The 25,604-nt window shown below is 39.1% G+C and overlaps 1 protein-coding gene and 1 long non-coding RNA gene across 10 annotated transcripts in view; both read right to left on the bottom strand.

The window, feature by feature from the left end:
- Positions 1 to 13,060: 13,060 nt before the first annotated feature.
- Positions 13,061 to 25,604, bottom strand: part of LOC139969201 (uncharacterized) — a 31,513-nt gene continuing 18,969 nt past the window's right edge. For 6 of the 9 annotated variants that reach the window (XM_071974088.1, XM_071974087.1, XM_071974086.1 and 3 more), the window contains exons 11-15: positions 24,815 to 24,919; positions 21,467 to 21,592; positions 20,496 to 20,582; positions 18,873 to 19,015; positions 13,061 to 18,200 (exon numbers count right to left, since the gene is read on the bottom strand). In XM_071974088.1, coding sequence (XP_071830189.1) covers positions 18,131 to 18,200; positions 18,873 to 19,015; positions 20,496 to 20,582; positions 21,467 to 21,592; positions 24,815 to 24,919 — 531 coding nt within the window. In that variant the 3' untranslated portion in view covers positions 13,061 to 18,130. The remainder of the gene's footprint in view (positions 18,201 to 18,872; positions 19,016 to 20,495; positions 20,583 to 21,466; positions 21,593 to 24,814; positions 24,920 to 25,604) is intronic. The other 3 variants (XM_071974092.1, XM_071974095.1, XM_071974094.1) reach the window with 3 other exon arrangements.
- LOC139969213 (uncharacterized) lies at positions 23,428 to 24,808 on the bottom strand. The gene is made up of 2 exons (XR_011793671.1): positions 23,920 to 24,808; positions 23,428 to 23,849 (listed from the first exon to the last, which is right to left on the bottom strand). It is a non-coding gene; the product is annotated as an uncharacterized lncRNA (long non-coding RNA).

Here is a 25,604-nt window from a genome sequence, read left to right on the forward strand (position 1 = left end):
ATAGTTGATAAACATTCACATAACTGAATAACGATCGCATACGTTTGGTAATTTCTTTACAAATGGCGTTCCATACTTTAAAACCATAATTCCCACCGCACACTACACCACAGATCACAATCGACTAACTCGTTTGTCGTTACGTGTATAATCGGTCAGTATGCGTCGGGTCGTTAACAGCAAAAAGCGGGCCGTTGTATTCGCTGATTGGCCGGTCGATGTGCGGGAGTCGATCGTAGCTCTATTAGTCTTTCACTATAACGATCTAGTTGATCCGGGTCGGGACCAGTCGTACAGAGTGTGGTGTGTTTAAGATTACACTGGCAAAGTGTACAGCTCCATTAGTAAAGGTGTGTCACGATGGTGCTAACCCCCTCCCCCTCCCCTGCCCCATTCCAGTCCCCTCTCGCCCCTCCCACTAATATTCTTGACAGGTGTAACTTGAGTTCCTTATTTAACGTGTTCTGTTACTCGCAGTCCTTAGCAATTGAGTAAGTAAATGCACCCCTTTACCACATATCGGTATACGAACATTAAACTTTCAGGAAATTTGCATTTTATGCTAATAGCTTCACACTCCACTCTGTAATAATTAAACTACATCACAGTTTGGTATAGTTTTTTTTTACATACTGTAAGTATTTCTTAGGAAACGTCACCCAAGATGGTTTGGGTACTACATCCAAAGAACTTCTTACGGCCGTCTGCGATTGTGCTTGGTATTACGTCAACTTCCGCCAAGTGAAGTATCTCGAGTTTTAAATACAATTAGGCCTATATTGACATATATTTAACTGTTAAGTATCGTAAATAGAAAGGTTAGGCAACCATATTAGTTTCGTCATAGTACTGATCATCAGAAGTCTACTGAGCGGCTATATCTCTTCATTGTAATACGGATCATTAAACTTGATAATCCGCTAACCCCATTGCAAGGTTCGCCATCCCAATTGGTGGAAAGTCATAGTCATGCGCCTCATCTTCTCTATCCACTGTATCGTAATCCTCTTCTCCTGCCGGTGTATGTTGATCCTCTCCAACTGGCGGTGTATCGTAATCCTCATCTGCCGATTGATGGTCAACGTCTCCACCTGGCGAGTTTTCGTAATTTTCTCCTGCCGGTGTATGGTCATCCTCTCCACCTGTCGATGTATCGTAAAACTCTTCTGCCGGTGTATGGTTAACGTCTCCAGCTGGCGGTATATCATAACGTTCTCCTGCCGGTGTATGGTAACCCTCTTCTGCAGGTCTAAGGTAAAGAGCGCTGGGCTCCGTTTGGTACCTTGGATACATGTTGGACTCGTTGTCACTAATTATGTCTCCTTTCGCGGCATTGCTCGTTGAAGGCGGCGGTTTATGCCTTTGTCTACCAACTTTTCCGCAGCAACACTTGTAAATAACGATGAGGATGAATATGAATACTACAGTACCTGCAATTCCGCCGACAACTGCCACAGATATAATAAATGGAAGCATAGACGTACCATCATCTTCATCGTCCGGATTCGTGCATCCACCGAACCTCCTCAATTGATAACTTTTTGATAAATTCTGATTTGCCAATGAGGTATAACAAACTACTTCCTCCTCATCATCAATTGAATTGGCGGGAAACTTGAACATCGAATATAATCCTGACTCCTCTATGGTGTAATCATCAACATCTTCCGGTATCCTCCAGTTTATTTCAGCCTCCTCTTGGGCTGGGACGACTCTACATCTTATGGTCATTGTTTCGGGGCAATCGTCTTCGGAGACCTCTTCGATTAGAAGGAAAGAGGATTCATATATGTAAATTGGTCCAAGAGAACACGAATATTCAGTTGTATTGGTAGTCTGATTTGCCGCCACGTCTTCCTGAACTTGCTCAGCTGCGCAATTGAACATTGAGCCATTGTGGCGCCCATCTAAGGTGGTGGTACCTGATATGACGAATGTAACTACATCCGATTTAAATTGACGGGTTATGTTTCTCAAATTTTCCAACCCAAATTCTCCGATCGATAATTGTATTTCTCTCCTTGGAGAATAATAAGGATTGTGACACATGAAATCAGCTCTGTCTCCTGCCAAATACTCTTGAGGTCCTTGTTTTTTGGCTGTACAAAATGGTTTCCTTTCTAGAATATCGAGGTTGAATTCTTCTTGTCTGGATGAATTACCCACTTCACTAAAGCATGTGTACAATCCTCTGTGATCAACTATAGATAGATTGTTGAACTCAAGTGAACAGAATGTTCCGGACGTGATATCTTCAAAATGTTTCAAGGTCACGTTCGGCGGTAACTGTATCTCTCTAGTGGCCCCTGCATCAGAGCTGCATTCGGCGATTTCTACATTATCTTTGAACCATGAAAACGTGGCATGGATTGAGTGTTCAGGAATGTGGCATAACAACAGCATCGGTATGTCCTCAAACAGTACTGGTATGTCGTTTGCTACTAGTATCTGTATGTTTTCTTTCGAGTTACAAACGAATAGGTGTGACTGAAGAAAAACGGCAAGTAAAATTATTGGAAAAGGATTTGTGTATTCCATCTTGAATGAGGTTGCCTGTGTTTGGCATTCGCTTCGCAAAAGAAGGCAGCTATCAGTCTCGAGAGGTCAGATTTGATTGGAGACATAAAAATCTGAGACGGATTGGTGATGGTTGTCCCTCCGTCGGGTTCTTGGTTAGCTAGTATTCGCGTGTTCTACTGTACAATTAAACGGTACAGTGTACTCTTGGAGTTGGTCAAAAACAACTTTCCTGCGTAAACTATAGACATCAATATTATACTCTGCGTTCTCAGGTCCTGCATTTGCAAAGGGAAACGCTTCACTGCCACAGAATACACAGCACTAGCTTTATGTAAAGAAGCTATATGTGACGTGTAGATTGATACACTCCAAGCTTCATGTCATAGCAGCCTGAGGTCTATATGGTAACTTGGTGGAAACTTCCGGCAATTACAATGCAGTTACAAACAACCAGCATGATCGGCTATATATAAACTGATGAATAGATCCATTAACATTACACTGAAAACTGTCACTATCATTTGACAGAATATAGCGGTTTCTGTTAAATACTTTTACATATGATTATGAATGAGGAGACTTGCCTCGATCGACGTTAGCTGTTGTACATAGGCCAACGTAACGCGTTCTATATTGAGTTATTTAGGTAAGGTTCCTTTTTGGTATTGCAACAGACTTGTTTGCTTGTCACGCTTGAGAGACCGCAAACAGAAATTCACAAAAGTTCGTTCTGTGACTAGCTCAAAGCCGACAGCAATAGGTTATTCCCCATTGACTTCCAAAAGTCGGCTATTATGGACAGAGTTTTTTTTTCAGGAAATTTAAAGTTAGTCCAATGGATATTAAAAGAAATATTTGTGAGCTATCATATTGTGAGGTAAACACACACACACAACAAAACGAATAGGTGAACGACAATTATTCGACACGTATTGTATGCCGACAGTATTCGGATTCAGTTAAGCACTGTGTGACCTGAGTGGAGTTCTCAGCACTCTGAAAGTCTCCCATTGCCACGAGAACTGTAAGTTCCTGTTCAACGCGTGAACTGCGATTTTCTTTCAGTAGACTAACATCTCACGATTCCTCCTCACAAACGTATACATGACAAATTTTCTTCCTCATTACGCTGAGAATCAGTACGCTGAAACTCAGGACGCAGAACTCAGTACACGCTGAAACTAAATACGCTGAAACTGAGTACACGCTGAAACTAAGTACGCTGAAACTGAGTGTACGCTGAAACTAAGAAAACGCTGAAACTGAGTATACGCTGAAACTAAGAAGACGCTAAAACTAAGTACGCTGAAACTGAGTACACGCTGAAACTAAGAAAACGCTGAATCTCAGTACGCTGAAACTGAGTATACACTGAAACTAAGTACACGCTGAAACTAAATACGCTGAAACTCAGAATTCAGTACACGCTGAAACTAAGTTCGCTGAAACTCAGAATTCAGTACACGCTGAATCTAAGTACGCGCTGAAACTCAGGACTCAGAACCCGCTGAAACTAAATACGCTGAAACTGAGTACACGCTGAAACTAAGAAGACGCTAAAACTAAGTACGCTGAAACTGAGTACACGCTGAAACTAAGAAAACGCTGAAACTCAGTACGCTGAAACTGAGTATACGCTGAAACTGAGTATATGCTGAAACTAAGAAGACGCTGAAACTAAGAGAACGCTGAAACTCAGTACGCTGAAACTGAGTGTACGCTGAAACTAAGTACGCTGAAACTAAGAACGCTGAAACTCAGGAATCAGAACCCGCTGAAACTAAGTACGCTGAAACTGAGTACACGCTGAAACTAAGAAAACGCTGAAACTAAGAAAACGCTGAAACTAAGAAAACGCTGAAACTAAGAAAACGCTGAAACTAAGAAAACGCTGAAACTAAGAAAACGCTGAAACTGAGTATACGCTGAAACTGAGTATATGCTGAAACTAAGAACACGCTGAAACTCAGTACACTGAAACTGAGTGTACGCTGAAACTTAGAAGACGCTGAAACTCAGGACGCTGAATCTCTGACGCTAAAACTAAGTAAGCTAAGTACGCTGACGCTGAAACTCAGTACGATGAAACTAATCAATATGACAGGTCACTTTGCATGCTAAAACGTTATCATGGTAGGCCCTATACTACTGTTTGTAAGCGGGGGCCTTCATGACACGGTTAAAGAGGAGGGCAAGTTTGCATCAAATCTAAAGCATACTTGATATAGGACCTGGCAAACCTAGTCGCCGACATCGGTTGGAGTAAATTAACGGGCATTGGAAACGTTTCCGGTAACAGCCAGGCCTATACTGTGTTACTATATGTAACAGGTATCATACATGTTGTCGTATAACCAATTGTTTCAGACGAACTAACATAGGCCTACATAGACCTAATAGCGCTAATCTATGTACTAAATATGCTTCAAAATGCATCATTCCACGTCTAAAATTATATTTATGTTCCGGTGAAGGACCCCAGATATCCCCCCCCCCCTATAGTATACATGGGAGTCGTTTTCAAATACCCCTGATGAAATCTACTCCTTAGGACAATCCTTGGTCCGGCCCTACAGACACCCAAATAGCTTTTGCATGTAACAGTACTAGAAAACTCGGTATCACAAATGTCTCTTGATAACCCCCACCCCCCCCCCCCCCCGCTCGAAAAAGAAGAAATCGTTTCATAACCTTAATATCAGAAATATTTATATAGAGAGAGTGAGAGAAAGAAAGAGAGAGAAATGTGATGAAAAGTCGAAATTCTCCCTAAAAATCGTCCGATATATGTCTGTTTCTAACGAATGGCCGGGGACGAGATTGTTGTATTGCTATTAAGCGGAAGTGTCAAAACATAGGAATTTACTCTGCGCCAATGTGTAGTCTAGAGCTACGTACGTTACAGGTCGCAGACGTTGTGTTTCTCCTTTAAGTTCACCATTTAAGTTCCGTCACCTTTGCTTTTTCTATGTGACAAATGCTTCTCACAATAGAGAACTTGAAGATAATGGAACGATACTATGAAAAGTAAACTTCCCCATAAAGTGAATGGGGTGTTGGCTTACATTTAAACTAAGTCTTTTCACTACAAAATTAAACAATTAAGAGAGGCTTTTGTTAAACCAACCTCGAAATACATGTGTTTACTTTCGTATTTCACAGGGGTGTAAAGAAGGCTCCGCGGGTTGTATATAAGGAATTCCCATCTAATTGGAAAATCTATGATTCATATACCAATAGCAGAATTCAAACAGAGACTAAAATCTGCATATTCCACTAGACCAGGATATTTTTATTTTATTTTTCTAGCATAAACACAACATCACAAGGCATAGCCTTTTCAAAAAATTGTGGGTTTCTTTGGTCCTTTACGTTTTTGGGCCTGCGATGAAGGGTTGGGGGGGGGGGGGGTAGGGAGGACGATCACGAGGCAGTCGTAGTACATGTATATATATGATATAATATATATGTATATGTATATATGTTTATATGTATATGTATATATATATATAAATATGTATATATGTATATCAGGGTTCTGCCCAGGGTGGATTGAGTGCCGTCAGGACTATCTAAGCGGAGCGCCACCATCAGTTGGCGCGGAGCGTACAAGAAAATTTTGGGTGTTGGAAACCCCCCAGATGGCCGGAAACGGCCCTTCCCGAGTATTCTGAGCCACATGTAGACAGCTTTGAAATGATATCTCATGTCTGGAATTTTTCATAATTAATGAAAAAAGTTAGGACAAATATCTGGAGCACCAGAGTACAGACCAGCCGGTGGTGCATATTAAATAAATCATTCAGGCTGACATGATAATTTTAGATGGACAGTGCATGAGTGAGAGTCCACTCCCAAATAAAGACGAATCATAGTGAATTATGTATTCTCTCTCATTTATTCAACATCGGGCCTATGGTACCTTGCCAAACATCTGTGAGCTCATCCCCTGTCTAACACCTGTTCGTTAACATTTTTTGGCACGTTGCCAGGAAACTTTTCATGGAGTAAACTTTTTTCGTTCCACTCTAGAATTAATTAGGTCAGTCAGTAAAGGATCGGTAAAGTTATGCGAAATGATATCTTAGACGTTCAAGAAAAGTAGGTAAAATATCCCCGTTACATTTAGGTAAGTAAAACACACCTCAAGCCAACTGACTCCTCTGCATGCACACCCCATGAAACACGAGGCACAGTCCATACCATACACGCATAGCACGATATCAAGACCCCTTGCTATGGCCATCTTTATGAAAGTTACCCTTTAAATCACATGTTTTAGGCCACTTGGCATGATTAACTCAATGCTCAATATTGTTTCCATGTTCTTGTAGAAAACGTTAACTCCGCAAAATACAATTAGTTGTGATTTTGTAGTTACGTGAGATCCGTTATAACCGCCGAGGTGGTTAGGCTATTTGCTATACACTTAACTATGGTAGATATTATTTTTTCGGTATTTTTGGAAATGCTAGAAAATACTTTCTTTTCCCCCCGCTGAACACCAGATGTGGTCTTACGGTATATTCATAAATGGATGCACTAGAGCCTTGTTTACATGACATTAGTTGCATTTAGTACGATATGCAAGTTTGGCGTGAATTTTTCGAAAGTGCTTTGCTCGATCTTTCGTAAAATTTGAAAGGTGTAGCCTACCACCTTTCCGTACACAATTGGTACACAATTGATTTTCAGTTTTTTTTTTCTCTATACGGTCAAGTGAATAAGTTGTACATTGAGTATAAACTCATCGCGAATGCAAAAAACGATGCGGGGATTTCCAGCAGTCAAATGTTTTCTTTGCGGGATTACTGAGTCAGTTGACGGGAATCCCGCACCTTAGTGGGAACACTGAAGTCAAATTCATACGAAAGAAAAACGTTTACTAACCAACATACAACACAAATATAAAAGAACGTGGAATGGCGATATTGTTCAAAACATTTCCCGCGAGGCTGATTTATTACAGCAACCTTCCCGCGCTGGGCCGTGGGTGTCCGTGTGACACGTATACCCTGAAGCTTGCGAAATAGCCATTGTAAGTGGGTTGGGGACACATCATTACTATTTGGTATTGTGACTAAATTTTGCGAGCACGCTCTCTGAACATTTTCCTTTTGTTTCTGAAACTTTTCTTGTGAAATTTTACTCTTTTTTTTATAGATGTACTTATTTGTCCTTTGTGTTTTTTTGTTTTTTTTTCGTCCCTTTTTTTTCTATTTTTTTTTGTCCGATTTTTTTTTTTTCCGCCAGCCGGGCTGGATTTCCCGCGAGCATCGCGGATTTCCCGCGAACCTGGTTCGAACGGTTCGCAAGGTTTTCCAGCCCTTGTCACTCGTGCCTAATGCAATATGATGTAAATTCACCCGCTACGAAGGTTAACGGCCGTATGTGTACTAACTAGCTGGATAGTGCCTGTGTCTCGCGCGATAAAAATAGATATAAATGAAACTATCAAAAGTACGATCGGGAGTTGGAAACGGAAAACAGTCATTGGTCTGGAATGCGGAACTCTGGTAATTTTTACTAAGTATGACACTGTGATGTGTTGGATATTTTGAACAGTTATGAACTGGATTTCCCCTAGTCTCAAACAGATTGTTTCTGTACGTTCGACCCTCCGGCTATGGAGCTGTTTTTTGGAGTTCCTATCGAAAATAAGTGCCGGTCGGAAAAGTCACTCAGGCAGATTGTGGCGGTCGGTAATTCAGCGTGCCGCGTGGTCGGGCCGACCGGCGCCGACCGGCAGCGGCAGAACCCTGGTATATATATATATATATATATTTATGTGTATATATATACGTACACTAGGATAGCCAGTAACTGGGCTGGGAACAGTGAAACTCCATGCCCTTCACCCCCCGTGCACACTACAGTCCCCACCCAGCCCCATTTGTGCCACCATCATGTGCACCAACATTGCATAATTTCCACTAACCGAGTATTGTGCCAAATATGAACAGGATAATCCAGAGGTTTTTGTTTTATACCAATGATAGATAAATCGAACCCCCCCCCCCCAAAAAAAAAGAACAAGTGCCATCACCAAAGCATAATGGACCTACATGTATATCTGATTTACTGGTTGAAAGAAAATGACATTTTTGAAACTTACCAAAACCCTGCAAATTTTGTAACAGTTTACGAACATGGTTTTGACGTCACAGATTCACTTTGCAAAAATGATATACCTCTAGAACCTCTATCGCTAGGCACTGTTTCCAAAAGCCCCTTCAGTTCTGTCCATTACAGTATATCCAAATAATTCAGAACATTTATAATTATACGTAAATGTAGTGTTACTAAACATATATAGTATTGTGACTTACAACAGAGCTATAAAGAATGCTGAGAATTCTCGAAATCAATAGGATAGCCGAAGCTCACTAGCCTTTACTTTAACCGAGTTACAATTTACAGTTAATCTGTAAATGGGTCAACTTTCATAACTAAGGGTGGATCGAAAACACACAAGTTTTAATCAGTGTAAGGAATTTGGAATGTTCACAATCTTCTTTGGGATGTTTTAAATTCTTATATTAACTCCTCTGTTCGGCAAATATGCCGCACTGATGTACAGTGTTTCTATGGGTTGCGTGGTCTCACTAGGTTAAATATATGGCATGGACTCATGCCATGGACTATATGTTTGGCAATAGGCATCCGTCCAGTGTCTTTACGGGTTGCGTGGTCTCACTAGGTTAAAAATATGGCATGGACTCATGCCATGGACTGTATGTTTGGTAATAGGCATCCGATCTGATCAGTCACTCTTTACGGGTCACGTGGTCCCACTTGGTTATATTATATGGCATGGATTCTGAGTGAATCTGATTTGCAAATAATTAAAAACAAAATGGAGAATGACTAGATCTAGCTCCCAGACCCCGTTACATGACAGTCGCCACTACGCCCCTTATTTATTCAATCCTTCATCCGCCTATGGCCCTTCAATAAAGTTTCAGCGTCTTCCTAAATCTTATGGGGGCGGGGGTAGGGGTTACCCATCCCACCCCCACATAAAGTTCCGTACACGCCCATTGCTTTTCGATCTACCCTTTACGTTGATTAGGTTGTTCGAACATGTTGTTACTGTTTCTTTCTTTCTCTCTCCTGTACATTTCACTCATCAGGAACAGTTGCTCCCGCTTTCATGGTTTGCTCGCAATGGTATTTACTGTTGTTGGTACGACCCATTCAATGAAAAGAAAACGTGAATCGACAGGTATATGATGGACGTCTGTGCATCCACGCTTAGATAGTTTAAAGGGAACAAGGTTTTTCCATCAACTTTATTCCTCACGGGTTAATTGGTTAGGACCTACGTAAAGTATGTTTCAGTCACCAACTCAAAGCGTGGACCTCACGGAAAAATACACAAAACTGTTACTGTCACAACCTAGCGATTATACCTACCACAGGGGGTTGGGGCATTCTCACAGACCCCATTATGGGCAGTCGGCTTCAACGAGTGAGGGTCACTCCCCCATCTTTAAATATCCTGGATTCCAGCCCTGCCGACCGGTAGTGACGATACTGCCATCATTGTGGCACTGACTAACGATTAATGGAATAATTCCCACCTGTGGGTATATTTCAGTTTTCCAATAACTGTACCGCCTCTTCTATAAAAACTTTACGATTAAATCCCCTTCACAGGGGCGTATCCAGGGGGGCGCAACAGGCGCGCGCCCCCCCTATTGGCCGTCACCAAAAAAAAAAAAAGTTTAGCAAAAAAAAAAAAAAAAAAAAAAATTGATGACGACCTTTATGTGAGATGTCGGTGATCGCTCAACTCCCCCGCCCCCCCTCCCGTATGCTGTATTTTTTGTTTGCCAAAAAAAGGTTCTGGAGAATTTAGGCGGCATAATAGTTTTAGAAACATAGATGGTTATTGTGTTTGTATTATCACTATAAACACTAAATGACATGCCAGCCATACTAAATTGTGCATTTTGTGTCCATATTTACTGGAAATGTTGCTTATTATTAAGGTCGAAAAATGGATCACATATGGCCATGGGCGGCGATCCTGGGTGGAGGGGGGATATATCCCCCCATGAAAATGGGTGGAGGGGATGTAATGCACCATATCCCCCCCCCCCACCAAATGCCAGGGATAAGAATATTTTCATGCCTACATTTATGCATCTTCGTTAATGTACGGCTCTTTTTTAGCTTCATTTCTCGCCTACCATAAACGCAGTGCGATCTTTTCAAATAAAGCGTCTTTATAAAGCAAAAATAGTTGACTGTAGGCTTCATTGGCCCTATAACAACAAAATGTATTATTGCGCCCACGGTATTGATATAGTACATATATGCACCCTCATAGTATTCATATAGGCCCTATAGTAGGCCTACACACGTACACAGTGCTGCCAAGTCACCCGCTTTGGGCGGGTGTCACCCGCATTTTCGGGTCGTCTCCCGCTCACCCGCCCACCTGTCCGAATCTCCCGCATTTTCCAAAAATCTCCCGCATTTTTGAAGAATCTCCCGCATTGTAGGCCCACAGAGTTTTTCCTGTGAAAGTGTATCATTGCTAGCGTGAAATTCATTTCATCACACCAAAATGCGAATTATCTCAGAACCGCCAGGATCGGAAATTACTCAAAGCCGATCGTGCTAAATATGCCCGGCTGAAAGCAACGTTACCTATACGATTCGTGAAAAATAATACCGTTACGACACACGTGAACGCTTCAAGATATTTTTTCCTCTGGAATGAAAAAAAAATAGACACAATACAAATATGGAGACAGTATAGATTCAGCTTAGATGACCCCGGAAGTGATGTTTCCGGCCATCTGAGGGGCCGTAAGATCCCAAAATTTTCTTGTACGCTCCGCGCCAACCCATGGTGGCGCTCCGCTTAGATGGTGTACGTAACCAACAGCACCAGACAATTTTCACCCGCCTAAAAAACATCTGACCTTGGCAACTCTGCGTACATGTTCCCTCGAACAGCTGAGAATCTCATGTAACCAGGGTAATGCTTAATACACGTTTCACCTGGATGCCCTAGCAATCGGTACCTAGGAATGTAACTATGTGTAATTGTGTATTGCATGTGTATAGGCCTATAATAGCCTGCATGAGGCCATTTTCTTCATCGAATAATATAACAGAGCTCTCGAACATTCTAACGTTGCTCCTGAAACAAGATTGACAGGGGCAATTTTCCCAAAATAACACCCGAAATTAAAAAAAAAAGTATTTTGGATCCTGATTATGAGATATTTCGGACATGACATCCCTATTTTAAAGTTGGGTATATGCCGCTTGGAAACCTCGGGAAGTGCCGTTTCCGGCCATCTAGAGGGTTTGTTAATCCCAAAATTTTATTGGACGCTTCGCGCCAACTCATGGTGGCGCTACGCTTAGATAGTCAACAGGGTCATATCCCCCCCCCCCCCACTCGGAAGTACGGATCGCCGCCCATGCATATGACACCATTTGGCATTTCAGCCCTTCTTTGAAAGCAAAAATTGTACACCCCTCCCCTTAGACCCATCCCCCAGGACGGCGATCATTCATGCCTGGCGCCCCCCCTATTGGAAAATCCTGGATACGCCCCTGCCTTTATGAGTAACCAAAGAATAGGTTCGGTACAACTGCTTCCTGGTGGGTATTAAATGGTCATAGCTTGTGACAGCTGCGAATAGGTATCTAGAAGTGTTAGGCTTCTGTGTTCATACAGGATTTACAGTGAAATGATCGTTAGGCTCCACCGCATGTGCATAAAACCGACAACAACATAAAATGTAGTAAAAAGCCATGAAAAAGAAATTGTTTTTTTCGATTCTTTATTCCACAATATGTAAGATACATTACAATCACAATTTAGAAGTCTAAAAGACAGTAATTGTAGCCACTATTAATATTTTAACTTTTAAACCAATAGCTGGATTTTGTAAATTTTATCTAACGATAAAGATAACGTTTAAATATCATTTCATTTGAGTATGATTCTTGCTCATGCCTTTACAGAAAGAGACTGGAAAAGGTTGCTTTTATTGATTTAATATGCCAACATTTAACGTAGCTGAAGTTAAATTACAGTAGTGTCAATTTCACTATTTACAGAGGCTTACGGCCACAAACAAAATTTAGTTTGCTATGAGAAAATCGGTTGCGATTATTGTATCTTTTTTTTTTTTGTAAAACCGAGATAGATATCTGGAACATGTTTCGGGACTTTTCTTTTAGGAAAGCAAGTTTTCTTTGTAAGAAGGACATTTTTTGTTTATGTAGATTTGGGAAAGGATTTAAAAAATCCTAACAATTTATTTTTTAAAATTTACACATGAAAATTATATTTATGAAAGTAAGCGGAAATGGATGAGTTTTTCTAAATTGTCCAGTTTGCTCATGTGCTGTCAGAGTAGAAAGAATAATTATTTAAGAAGACCTTATCAGAATAAACGTAATGTCTGTTGATGTGGAGTTGCTTGATGCTTTCTGCAGTTCTTCAGTTAGTCTATTCTACTGTTTAATTCCAAAAGAAATGGTTTCGGAAAGTTACACTTTTCTTAGCTGTTGTAAAATATCCGCTTAATAAGAAAATGTTTAGGTATAATTGTCAACAGAACGCGAATAAATGGAGGCCAAAAAATAAAATGAAAATCAAAGTAAAGAGAAAGAATAAGACAAAAAGGGATATTCTTGCTAATTAATTATTTAGGTTACTTTGAAAGCTAGTGACACTTAAATTGGCGATAATTAGACCTTGTATCAAACTACTTTAACATTCCTGCGAGAGGCCAATACCGTAAAAAGTACAAGCATTGATTCTTCAGAACCTGCTTGCCAATCCCAAAAAATATTTCAAGATCCACTGTTAAATTTTATTACAACAAAACTGGCATACATATATTTAAAGTATTATATTCAAGCAAAGTTAAGCAAATGAAATGAATTCTTTTCTTTACAACTATGTTAAGTAATGAAATGCAGTGCGAAGAATGGGAAAAAATGAAGAAAAAATGAAAAAAAAATCTGTATGAGACACACGTGAACAAACCCCACACGTTTTACAAGTAACAAGATAAGAAAGTTTCACCTTAATTAATTGACGCGGAAGCATAATGCTACCAAACACTAAAAATAATCAAACAAATCAAGATCCACTGTTAAATTTTAATACAACAAAACTGGCATACATATAATTAAAGTATTATATTCAAGCAAAGTTAAGCAAATGAAATGACTTATCTTCTTTACAACTATAATGAAATGAAGTGCAAAGAATGAGAAAAAAATGAAGAGAAAAAGAAAAAGAAAACCAACGGTATGAAACACACATGAACAAACCCCACACGTTTTACAAGTAACAAGATAAGAAAGTTTCACCTTTATTAATTGATGTGAAGCGTAATGCTACCAAAAACACTAAAAATAACAAAAAAATCTTTTCCGTAATTAACGGTGTCAAACAACTAACATAACACATATTCAAAGCATAGTTATGTTAAGAAATGAAATGAAGTGCGAAGAATGAGAAAAAAATGTGGAGAAAAGAAAAAAAAACAACGGTATGAGACACACATGAACAAACACGGTTTACAAGTAACAAGATAAGAATGGTGCACCTGATGCAGAAGCGTAATGCTACCAAACTCTAAAAATAACCCAAAAATCTTTTCCGTAAGTAACGGTGTCAAACAACTAACATAACACAACATCCAAAGCAAATTTGAATATTCAAATCGAATTTAAATATATATATATATATATATATATATATATATTGCCAATCACATTTCTCTACCTCATATCTCTTGCGTACGTTTTACGTTTTACGTTTCAGTAACTTAATCCATGAGGCATAGAACAATTTATGTGAAACAATCACTTCCATTTGTGACAATTATATTGTGTTATGTTAGTTGTTTGATATCTTACAAGAATTCCGTCGGTTCAGTTCATTTAAATCCACATGCTGTTGCTTCAGTATGATCTTAAACCGTAGAAATCACTCCAGAAGTATTGAAATGTGTTTTCAATGTGCAGTGAAAATATTCAAATTCATACGATAGCTGGAAAAAAATGATTTCAGCTAATATGAAGGACAATCAAAATTGTTCAAACTCAGCCATCTGGCAACGTTGCAAACATGTTACTCTTCTTGTGACAATTTACAACAAACTCAGCATTGCGTAACAGAATCGTAAAGATAGGATAATTAATTCACAACTTCTTCGATGTACATTTGCATGTCAGTTATTCAGCATTTCTTTGCTTTCACCAAACTAATCGGTAATGAATTTGAAATTTCCACTGCACTTTCATTTCTGTACTTAGTACCTTCTCTTTTTCAGAAGAATGAAAGAGTCAAGCCTTATGGCACTGTGCGCTGGTCCCAGTAATATCTAACACCTTCGATGATCTTTCTCATATATATCTAGGCTAACTGTACCGTACATCTGCAAAACTAGTGTCAAATTTTTGATGAATCCAAACCTACAGATGATTCAAGATAAAGATACGACGCCGCCCATTGGAACTTTCAGGATATGAAATCAAGTAATGAAATTCCATGTTATTAATTACGGTGACCAAGAGTCCAAGACGGCTTTTGGTTTATTTGCCTTGGCTTTGAATTCACATTATACTCATTTTTGATAACCCACTAGACTACCTTTCTCATTCAACACCTACAAATTAATATAAATTTTCGAAGCCAACTACACAACAAGTCATCAGGTTACTTCAGTGTATTTTGTCATCTGCTGTAACCTCCGATGACCTTTGACCTCGCATACACACAAAATTGCCTCTAAACACAGCTAGCAACGCTAAACAATTCCGTTTTGGAGCTTGATTTTGGTAGACATACTGGTGACCGAGTTGAGCGCTACATACGTTATTACCTAATAATGTGCCCATAAAGTTGACCATGCTACAGGCCTAGGACCATATGGCACACGACGTTATTACATAATGTGCCGATATCGTGGTGAAGTTCTAAACTTAAAATAGCTGTTAAAAATATAAACAGCTACGTGAGAGAGCATTCCTTTAATACTCTACACTTATCTTTTCTTATGCACCCATATTTCGGGAGTAATTAAATATCAGCGATACTTGTCCGCCCCTCAGTGCCTTTCAGAAAGACTGCATCCACCGGCCACTGGTTAACTACATGAATTACTTGATCTTTGTGTTATATACATTACCCAACTAAACAATAACACATATACACACCTATCATGCAATATGCATTGATAGGTTATCAACCGAGTAAAACCAACATGACAAAATATCTCCAAAACAAAAAAGGAAGAAAGCACGTTCATGCAGTAAAATGATCACTTATATGAGCGACAGAATTTAATTAAACTTATTATACCTTTAGTTACAAAATTTAAACACTTAACCCTTTTACAATTGTTTACCCTTGATGTACATTACTTACATACCAAATACCTGATAACTGTCTTATTGTTACTTTGTTCAATCCCGTCAAACCACACATGGCAACATTAGTTACACAAGAGTCACATGCGATTTACATTAACGCTAATCCCAAATAAAGCAACATTATGCATATTGATAAATCACTTGGATAACACACCATTTTTACATCATATTTGAATATGCACAATCAGATTTGAATATGCATGACCATTTTTTGAAATGTCTCCCTAATATTATGCTTTTTACAAATATTGGTGTTACCGTCTAGATTATTAAACTTGAATAACCAAAAAAGTACCAAAAACCAAACTTTCTGTTAAATGTTAAGCGTGTGATTACAAGTCAAATAGTTAAAGTAATTTTTCTATGTTCTGTTTTCTCTTCTCTTTTTCTAAAGGTTAACAATCTTCTTGTCCATATCCATGTCTTAATGTACCTTCATACACTAGGCTATGTACCAATTATAGTATTTATGATTGTGTTGAATAAAAACTTGAATAATATTCTTGTTACCAATATTACATAAATGAACAAAGATGAGGAATAAATCACAGGAGATAAAGATAGAAAAAAGGAAAAAAAACAAGAAAAAAGAAAATGCAAAAAAAAAGAAAAACAATACACAATCAGAGATGGAGAACAAGTGAAACGATATAAATGATAAATTGTCAATCCTTTAAATGCTGCTATGATTAATGATTTTAACATAAACCACTATGACAGTACATAGTCACTGCACACTGTCTCGTTTTGATGAAACATTGTTTTTTAGAAATGATAAATGTTTGTGTGTATATATATATATATATATATATATGACAATATATTTATCACCAGATTCTTCCCGCCTGTGCAGAATGTCCTAGTGCCTTCGGTGATCAATGATTAAATCATTCATGAGAGCAATATTTAATACGGACGTAATTTAGATACAAACGGCCTGAGTGAATGCCGAATGTCAATTTTGAAAGACGAAACAGCATGGATACAATCATAAAATATTAATAGGAAGGAAATTCATGTAACATGTAATGACAACGATCATGCATCAAAGTTCACTAATATCGCTAACATTCACATGTGACAATACAAATAGACTCCAAATTTACAACTTCAAGATGCAACATAACACCCGTCTTCCCTTCTCACAAGTTTCACTTTTTTAATACTGATATATAACTAATGCCACTAACATCCATGAACACTACCACAGAACAGATGATACTAGACCGGAGCAAGCAAGTCCGTGGACGTATTCATCCAAAACAAGTATGGCTCCACCCCTCTAAAACTGATAATTCCTGCTCTGTACCCCTGAAGGGCCCCCTCTCCCGACTCCACACCCCCCCTCCCATTAACAGATTTCTCAACAGAGCCGATGATACCTTTTTATAGCATCATACACTCATTATATCTGCTGATGAATTTAAAAACAAGTATGGCTCTCCACCCCACAAAAAATAATAATTCCTACTCTGTACCCCTGAAGGGCCCCCTCTCCCTCCAAAACATCCCCCCCCCCATCTCTCTCCACTATAGATTTCTTAACAGGGCTGATGATACCTTTTCAAAGCATCATACATTCACTATATCTGTTGATGAATTTAGCAGCCCTTCTCCAATGTACAGGAAATCAATGGAAAGTACTTTCTTTATCTTTAAGTCATCAATGTTGTTGTTGGGGTGATTTTTGGGGGGAGGGTGGGGGGCCTTTTCAAAATAACATTTAGCCATTAAAAATTGTGCACTGTTGGCTAGTCTACTGATATACATTTATTAGATGATTTTGTCCAAAAAAAGTCCTAGAAGAAACTAAAATCACTTTGAGTTTGACTATGGTCTGTACATAACTTGCCAGGGGTACATAATTTAGACTTTGGTGGGTTCAAAACCGGTTCCACGGTCAAATTGCTATCTCTCGGGTGAATAAACATTTGCTCTGTGAGTGTTTATGAAAGAGGTGACAGCAGCTATATATCAGTACATTAAATGCTTTATAAGAAAAGAATACAGGGTTAATATGCATATGAAAGGTATTTCCAAATAAAAATGATAAAAATGTCGTTAACATTTGAAACAGAGTACGTGGATCGATATTGCCGAAACCGTAGTAGTAGCAGTAGCAGACAATGATTGCAATCAATGAAATCGATAACTTTAAGTGACTCGTCGCGAAAGCAAATATTAGTTAGTCTTCCTCAAGACACCGATCCAAATGCTGGAAAAATATCTGTTCATCAGATATGTATGCCTGGCACCTGTATAACAAAAATGAGAAGTAAGATAAAGCCATGGATGTTAACCAGGAAGTTATTTTTAAGACGCTTAAGTTACCACGAATGTGGGAGAAACCAGCAAGGGCTTACGGATTAAAACTTCCACGTCGGGTGGATTTCAATTCAACATTTTATCTCAAATTTGGAATCTTTCAATTTAGCAAGTCATTTCAGATGGGAAAACCATAGATTGCTCTTGGATGAAAACCCACCTTACTATGGCCCAGCTGTGGATAGAACCCTGAACCTCTCGATTAATATTAAGCCTCATTGCTTCAAATGCCACCGCCTTTATCCTCTCGGCCACAGCAGCGTTATGTTAGTTTAAAACTTGTACAAAATGTCGTTTTGAGAGTTTGTTAATGTTGACATTTTTTGAGTGATTTCTTCAAAGTCGGTTAAATATAAAAGCTGGTATCTTGAATAATCAGGGACAGATTGATAAATTTATAAAGGAAATGGGTGTATGGGCCCTGGGATCATCGAAGAAGACTCCCCATGTAAGGGGCCTGTTCTGAACACAAGGTTTAACTTACGATCTACTTTACTTTTTGGGGGGTAAGGTTGAATGGGGGTGGGGGGAGGTGTATCACTCTATTTTTTGGGGGGTAAGGCTGAAAGGGGGAGGGTGGGGCGGGGAGGTGTATCACTCACCGAGGACATGCGTTGCTGTTTTTGTCCGAAGGAGACTTTCTGCCGTCCACACCGTCAGCTTCTATCGAGCCAAAGGAGGACAAAAGACCTCCATCGACAAACCTATCATTGCCGGCGAAGTTGAGTCCTCTTGGAGTTGGCTCCTTCAATAGTGAAGAAAAGAACACAAATAAAGTATGAAAAGTATGAAAAGCAGTGACAAGCAACCATCAGCAACTGTACAGTTGCTAACTTAATAAACCAAGAGAGACATACCAAAAGCAACAGTAATCCGTGAGAAATGGATGAAACACCAACTAATCTATCATTCTTTAGAATCTCTTTTGTTCAAGAGTTCAACAGTTTTCCCAGGGAAGGAAAACAAATACGAATACAGGATAAGGTAAAAAGGGTCTGCTTCTTGGGCGACACTTTGCAGGGCATAATTTGTCCGGCATCGCAAAATGCATAGATGCAAAATGGTTCAAATGCTATGCAAAATGTTCGATTGTTATGCAAAATGGTCCAAATTGCTATGCAAAATGGTCCAAATTGCTATGCAAAATGGTCCAAAATGCTATACAAGGGTAAAAGATGTCAATAGCAGTTTTTGCACATAGGAAACACAGTATTTTATAAGCAAAAGTTCAAAGCCTTCCAAAACTGCTACACAAAATATTAACACTATGAATTATTCCCTACTATAGTATCACTCCCCTGACAAAATGACAGCATATATACTGTCACAAAATGTAATTTCTAGTATCTTGATATATCCCCAAATTGGAGCAAAGTTTCCCCTCTTGAAGATATATATATCTATCTCTCTCCTCTCACTATCACACAGAACACTGATGATGGTAGAGGGATAATCTTCTCCTGAAATCAAGTTTCAAAATGGATCAAAATTTGATATCGTCCATTGAGTATCTTTTACTTTGTTTGCTACATCAAGTGATCAAAATCCTGTGCCATAGAGATTATTAAGGAATTCAAACCCTTTTAATACATTGTGAATATTTCTATTCTATACATTTCTTCTATGTACATTTCTTGTCTAAATATGATAGATTAATTCATTTGTTGGAAATGCAGAAAGAAAAATATCCAACTTTATCAACCCTGATGGGTTGCCTTCATTCAAGTTAATAATTCAATCTGCAATATTGCAAGGTACAATTTGTTAAACCTATATCCCATAGTAAAATGGGCAAATTGCTATGCAAATAGAAAGATGTATTGCATGTTTTATACGCAGAAACTGTAGCAATTTATGAAAAGAGGAAATGCTGAAAGCCTTTAAAAAAAAACAAAATGCTACAGCAAATGTGAACGCAAAATTGTTGACTGAATGAGTCAGTCCAATCATTGTTGGCTGAATGAGTCAGTCCAATCATTGTTGACTGAATGAGTCAGCCCTATCATTGTTGACTGAATGAGTCAGTCCAATCATTGTTGACTGAATGAGTCAGTCCAATCAGGCAAGTAACTATATATGACTGGATTTGACGACAAAGTTTCTGCATAATTAGCTTATGATTCATGCAAGGAGATGAGAGTAGCGAATAAAGGGCTGACCAAACCACACACCATCTTAGCTATTAAATTTAAAATCAAATGTCCCCGCTTTTATATATCCAATACCTGGTGATCAGCTTCAAAGTAAAAGTTTTCTCCATTTCGTTCAGCCTGAAGTTGCTGCGCTATTTTCTGATCCTGCGCTACTTGTACCTGCCAAATAAAATATGTAACCCTTTATTGCCCTTCTTTTCTGTTTCGTCTGAGACCAGTAACAAGAAGCTTACAGCTTCAGATTCACAACCGGTTTTACTCAAAACACTTTTCTGGTATTTTTTTCCCAAATGTATTCAATAGTTGTGCTTTCATGCAATCTTTTTTTTCTCCACGACTGCGTGCAACAACTCTCTAAGCAATCTGGCCTAACAAGAGAAAACTTTTGAAGGTGGTTTGTGTCTTGGAAAGCAAATTATTTCACATCCCAGTCCAAAAACAATATTAACTGTAACATAAATCTGTTTTGCAAATTTGTAAGATGCTCATTCCTTCTTTTTGGATGATTCATGTCAAATGTAATTTGTTTGTGACGTTTTCGTCCAATCTGTCAGTTCTTGTTGTGAACTTTAGGCAAAAATTTAGGCTGATTATGAAAGGATGTCCTGTCAGATAGATATCCAACTATTCTGTCTTTTAAATGGGAATGCATTCTATCTATCTATACATTTCTATATTTCTTTGTCTTTGATACTCCTGTTTTGAAATAGTTTTGTACTTACACTGGGTGAGATATAAAATGAAGTGAACTTCATGCAATATCCGAACATTCTCTACCTCAACCGAGAACCGATGCTGTGCGTGATTCAAATAAAATTTCTATATCTACACAAAGAATAACTTTGCTCCATGCTGAGAAATTTTTTTTTAGAAAAGTCTTGCTATTCCTAAACCGAGCACTAGTGAGCTATAAAATACTCTCACAGAGATCTTTTCTACATTTCCTTAGTTTATGAAAATGAAACAAACGAAGAAAATGAAAGAAGATGAGCAGAGGCAGAAATCGATGCATGCAATATTTTTTTGAAGATGAGATTCCTTACTTTATCGTTCACCTTCCTCAGTTTCCTCTTGACTGATAGCAGCTCAGTTTTAGCTGCTTCCAGTTCTCCCATGAGGCGGCGTTTTTCTCTCTGTTCTTCACGAAAATCTTTTTCAAAATATTCTGCCTATAGAGAGCAACAAATAAAAAACAAGAATTCAAAGATTAAAAAAAAATATAGTTTAAAATGGAGAGCCCTCTGCCAATGGTGATTCAACTTTTCCTTCTTCCATAGTTTTGATGGAAAAAATTTCAAGCGTTCTCAGGAAAGCAAAGAAGATTGTTCCCCGCCCCGCCCCTCACCACCCACTTTTGGCTTTAACATCGAATGTTCCCTGACAGGTAAAAGGTCATGGGTGAGTCCTTATACCTATGACAATCATTCTTGATATTTCAAAGTGGATTCAAGAGATTGTGTAATTGAGTCTGGTGATATTCCAACACTCAAGTCACAAAACAATACTTCAGCAATGAAAATAAAATTTGCTTGAAAAGTGGAGAAACAAAAGAATGGTAAATATTAATAGAGATGACAAATAAATATAAAAAATATATATATATACAAACCACACAATCAATACAAATTTCTTGAAAAAGTCCTTTTTTTTGTGGGGGGGGGGTGCATACATGTGTTTTTTTCCCCTAATCTAACAAACTATGAATAAATGTTCTGCAGATATTTCGAAATTCCAAGATTTCTTCAGGGTGACACTGTGTATTACATCCTTGTGGACTAGAATCACCAGAGACACTTTCAATATTTTAAAGGCAGAGGAGGGGCACAGATCCATAGGCTGGCCATGGCACAGGGGAGCTGTGCCCATCCATGCCCACCACCCACGTGCCCCCATTATGTCGTCAAATCGTTCACCGGTTAAAAGACAATTATTGTGATCCCTTTGAATTTTTGGAACCATCTTGTTCAGTTGTTGTAGGGCCACCTCCACCTCAGAAATACTGGCTACGGCCTTGGTGAGTATTAAATTAGTGTGCAAGCCACAGTGGAACTTTGTAACCAACCCATATACCACAACAATTAAGGATATATCTTCAATCCAGAAAAATAATTAACAGCTATTCCTGCCCTATTGTCCATATTTAAATTATATTGTAGAATTCATATCACCAGTAGGCCCATGCAAACCCCTACAGCAGGTCATATGTTTATAACCAACTTCTTCTCATGGACCACGCTTTACCCTCCTGCAGTTTATTAGTGATGTGTCAAAAGAAAGGAACATGTCCATCTCAAATCTCATGCTGACAAGACTCACACAGGACAAAAACGTAGAGGACAAAATACAAACAGTGTAAAACAACAAGCACACAAAGTTTACAGGCAGGGAGAGAATATGCTGCTTGGCTGAGAGGATGAAGGTTGCTCTTCGGTTGTAGTTAGATGGATTCGGAAAGAAATTCTGGATGGATCTGGTTGTTTCAGGTTGTTTTACTGGTTGTTTTACTGGCCGTTTCAGGTGATGATTTACAGACCTCAAATAGTCATGGACTGTCCAGTCACCTGGGTCAAAGGTTGCCTTAAAAGTCTCACCGACTTCCAGGCATACTACTCAGATCAGGACAATATTGGAGTGGATGTGGGTTTGCCATGACTCCACAGGATCATATAAGCGGTTGTTTTCGGTTTTGTTGCCATGGAAATAAGAATGATAAACTTGAAGTAGCCTCAGCATCATATCAGTGGATGTTTTCGGTTTTCTTGCTATAAATAAAAGAACGATAAACTTGAAGTAACCTCAGGATCATATCAGTGGTTGTTTTTGGTTTTGTTGCCATGGAAATAACAATGATAAACTTGAAGTAAACTCAGGAACATATCGGTGGTTGTTTTCGGTTTTCTTGCCAAGAAAATAAGAACTTGTCTATATATGAAGACCTGCTTCTGCCAACCATCAGGACTACCATGTTCCTCCCTCTCGCTGCTTTACTTGTCTATAAATGAAGACCTGCTTCTGCCACCCATCAGGACTACCATGTTCCTCCCTCTCGCTGCTTTACTTGTCTATAAATGAAGACCTGCTTCTGCCACCCATCAGGACTACCATGTTCCTCCCTCTCGCTGCTTTACTTGTCTATAAATGAAGACCTGCTTCTGCCACCCATCAGGACTACCATATTCCTCCCTCTCGCTGCTTTACTTGTCTATAAATGAAGACCTGCTTCTGCCAACCATCAGGACTACCATGTTCCTCCCTCTCACTGCTTTACCTGTCTATAAATGAAGACCTGCTTCTGCCACCCATCAGTACTATCATGTTCCTCCCTCTCACTGCTTTACTTGTCTATAAATGAAGACCTGCTTCTGCCACCCATCAGGTCTACCATGTTCCTCCCTCTCACTGCTTTACTTGTCTATAAATGAAGACCTGCTTCTGCCAACCGTCAGGACTACCATGTTCCTCCCTCTCACTAATTTACTTGTCTATAAATGAAGACCTGCTTCTGCCACCCATCAGGACTACCATGTTCCTCCCTCTCACTGCTTTACTTGTCTATAAATGAAGACCTGTTACTGCCACCCATCAGGACTACCATGTTCCTCCCTCTCACTGCTTTACTTGTCTATAAATGAAGACCTGCTTCTGCCACCCATCAGGACTACCATGTTCCTCCCTCTCACTGCTTTACTTGTCTATAAATGAAGACCTGTTACTGCAACCCATCAGGACTACCATGTTCCTCCCTCTCACTGCTTTACTTGTCTATAAATGAAGACCTGCTTCTGCCACCCATCAGGACTACCATGTTCCTCCCTCTCGCTGCTTTACTTGTCTATAAATGAAGACCTGCTTCTGCCACCCATCAGGACTACCATGTTCCTCCCTCTCGCTACTTCTGTCAGTTTCTCTAAGATATCAAATTATCTTCCCCTTTCATTAGACAGACCCCCGTGGGCCAAATGAGCGACATTCTGCGATCCTCAATGACAATTCACGATAAACATCACCATGGCAAACCATTCCATTACTACCATTCTACTAATCGGAGACTGTTTAATCCATGTTAACTTATTAATCCGCAAGTTGACATAATTGATGGCTTCTTTCTTCGATTTCTCTCTGAACACATACTTGTAAAACGAGGCAATTCTATGCTCAGATGTCCCCAGAAATCCTCTCCCACAATTTGATAACTGCTTTCATTCGCACTAATGAGCAGTAAGCTGCGGACACTGGGAAATGAATTAGAAGCAAGAAATCTTGTCAATCATGTATACATTTCTTTTCCTGCTCTATGGTAGGGAGTGGAGCCTATACAAGGTACCACTCCCACTCCACTCCCTACCACAGTAGGGAGTGGAGCCTATACAAGGTACCACCAGTCTCCTTACCTGTTGTCTGTAGAGGGCTATCTCAGTGTCCAGTTCCTCCTTCCCCGGAGCAGCAGCAGCAGTGGCACCTGACTTTGTTCCTTTTCTCGTTTCTTGACTGAGAACCTGTCGATAGTTTACAGGCAAGACAATAAGTTTTTTGCAATGTAAGACAAGTTTTGATTGACATTTGACCAAACCCAAACTAAGTGCTACTGGGAATAGGTCCCTTTAATTATTCAAACCAAGATGCAGCCCTGCTGTCATTGCACAGATAGAGTGGTGTAAACTCTACGAGGTTTACTGGCAAGGTCATTTTCAGTGTCGTTATTAGTGCTAACATCAGTGATGATTGCATGTCTCAGAGCAAATCGGAAATTATTCAAAATTTTGAAACATTTCTGCTTATATGAAAATTATGCAACCTTGAATGGTGATCGAGCTAATGGACTGAAATGGTACCAGATTTTGGATCATACTGAAAGATAACGTATTTCGCCAATGGCAACACTAAAGTGCCATTGACATTTGGAATATGCTGTACAAATTGTGACAACTTGCTTACACCTCATTATTCATGCAAAAACACCATCCGAAGACGATGACCACCATCTAGGGGGCACAAACATCTAGATTATGTTCTCCTGATTACAAAATTTCAAATTTAACTAAAAGCCAACTATTAACCTTCCTACATACGATACATTGACTGTACAGTCTGCAGTGAAATTGCATACGATACCTTAACAACTTAGGTCTTATGTACATGCTAACCAGCCTCACCACCAATTGCAAAATCTTGAGTATAAAA

This window comes from Apostichopus japonicus, chromosome 6, assembly GCF_037975245.1.
Source record: "Apostichopus japonicus isolate 1M-3 chromosome 6, ASM3797524v1, whole genome shotgun sequence".
Lineage (NCBI taxonomy): Eukaryota > Metazoa > Echinodermata > Holothuroidea > Aspidochirotida > Stichopodidae > Apostichopus > Apostichopus japonicus.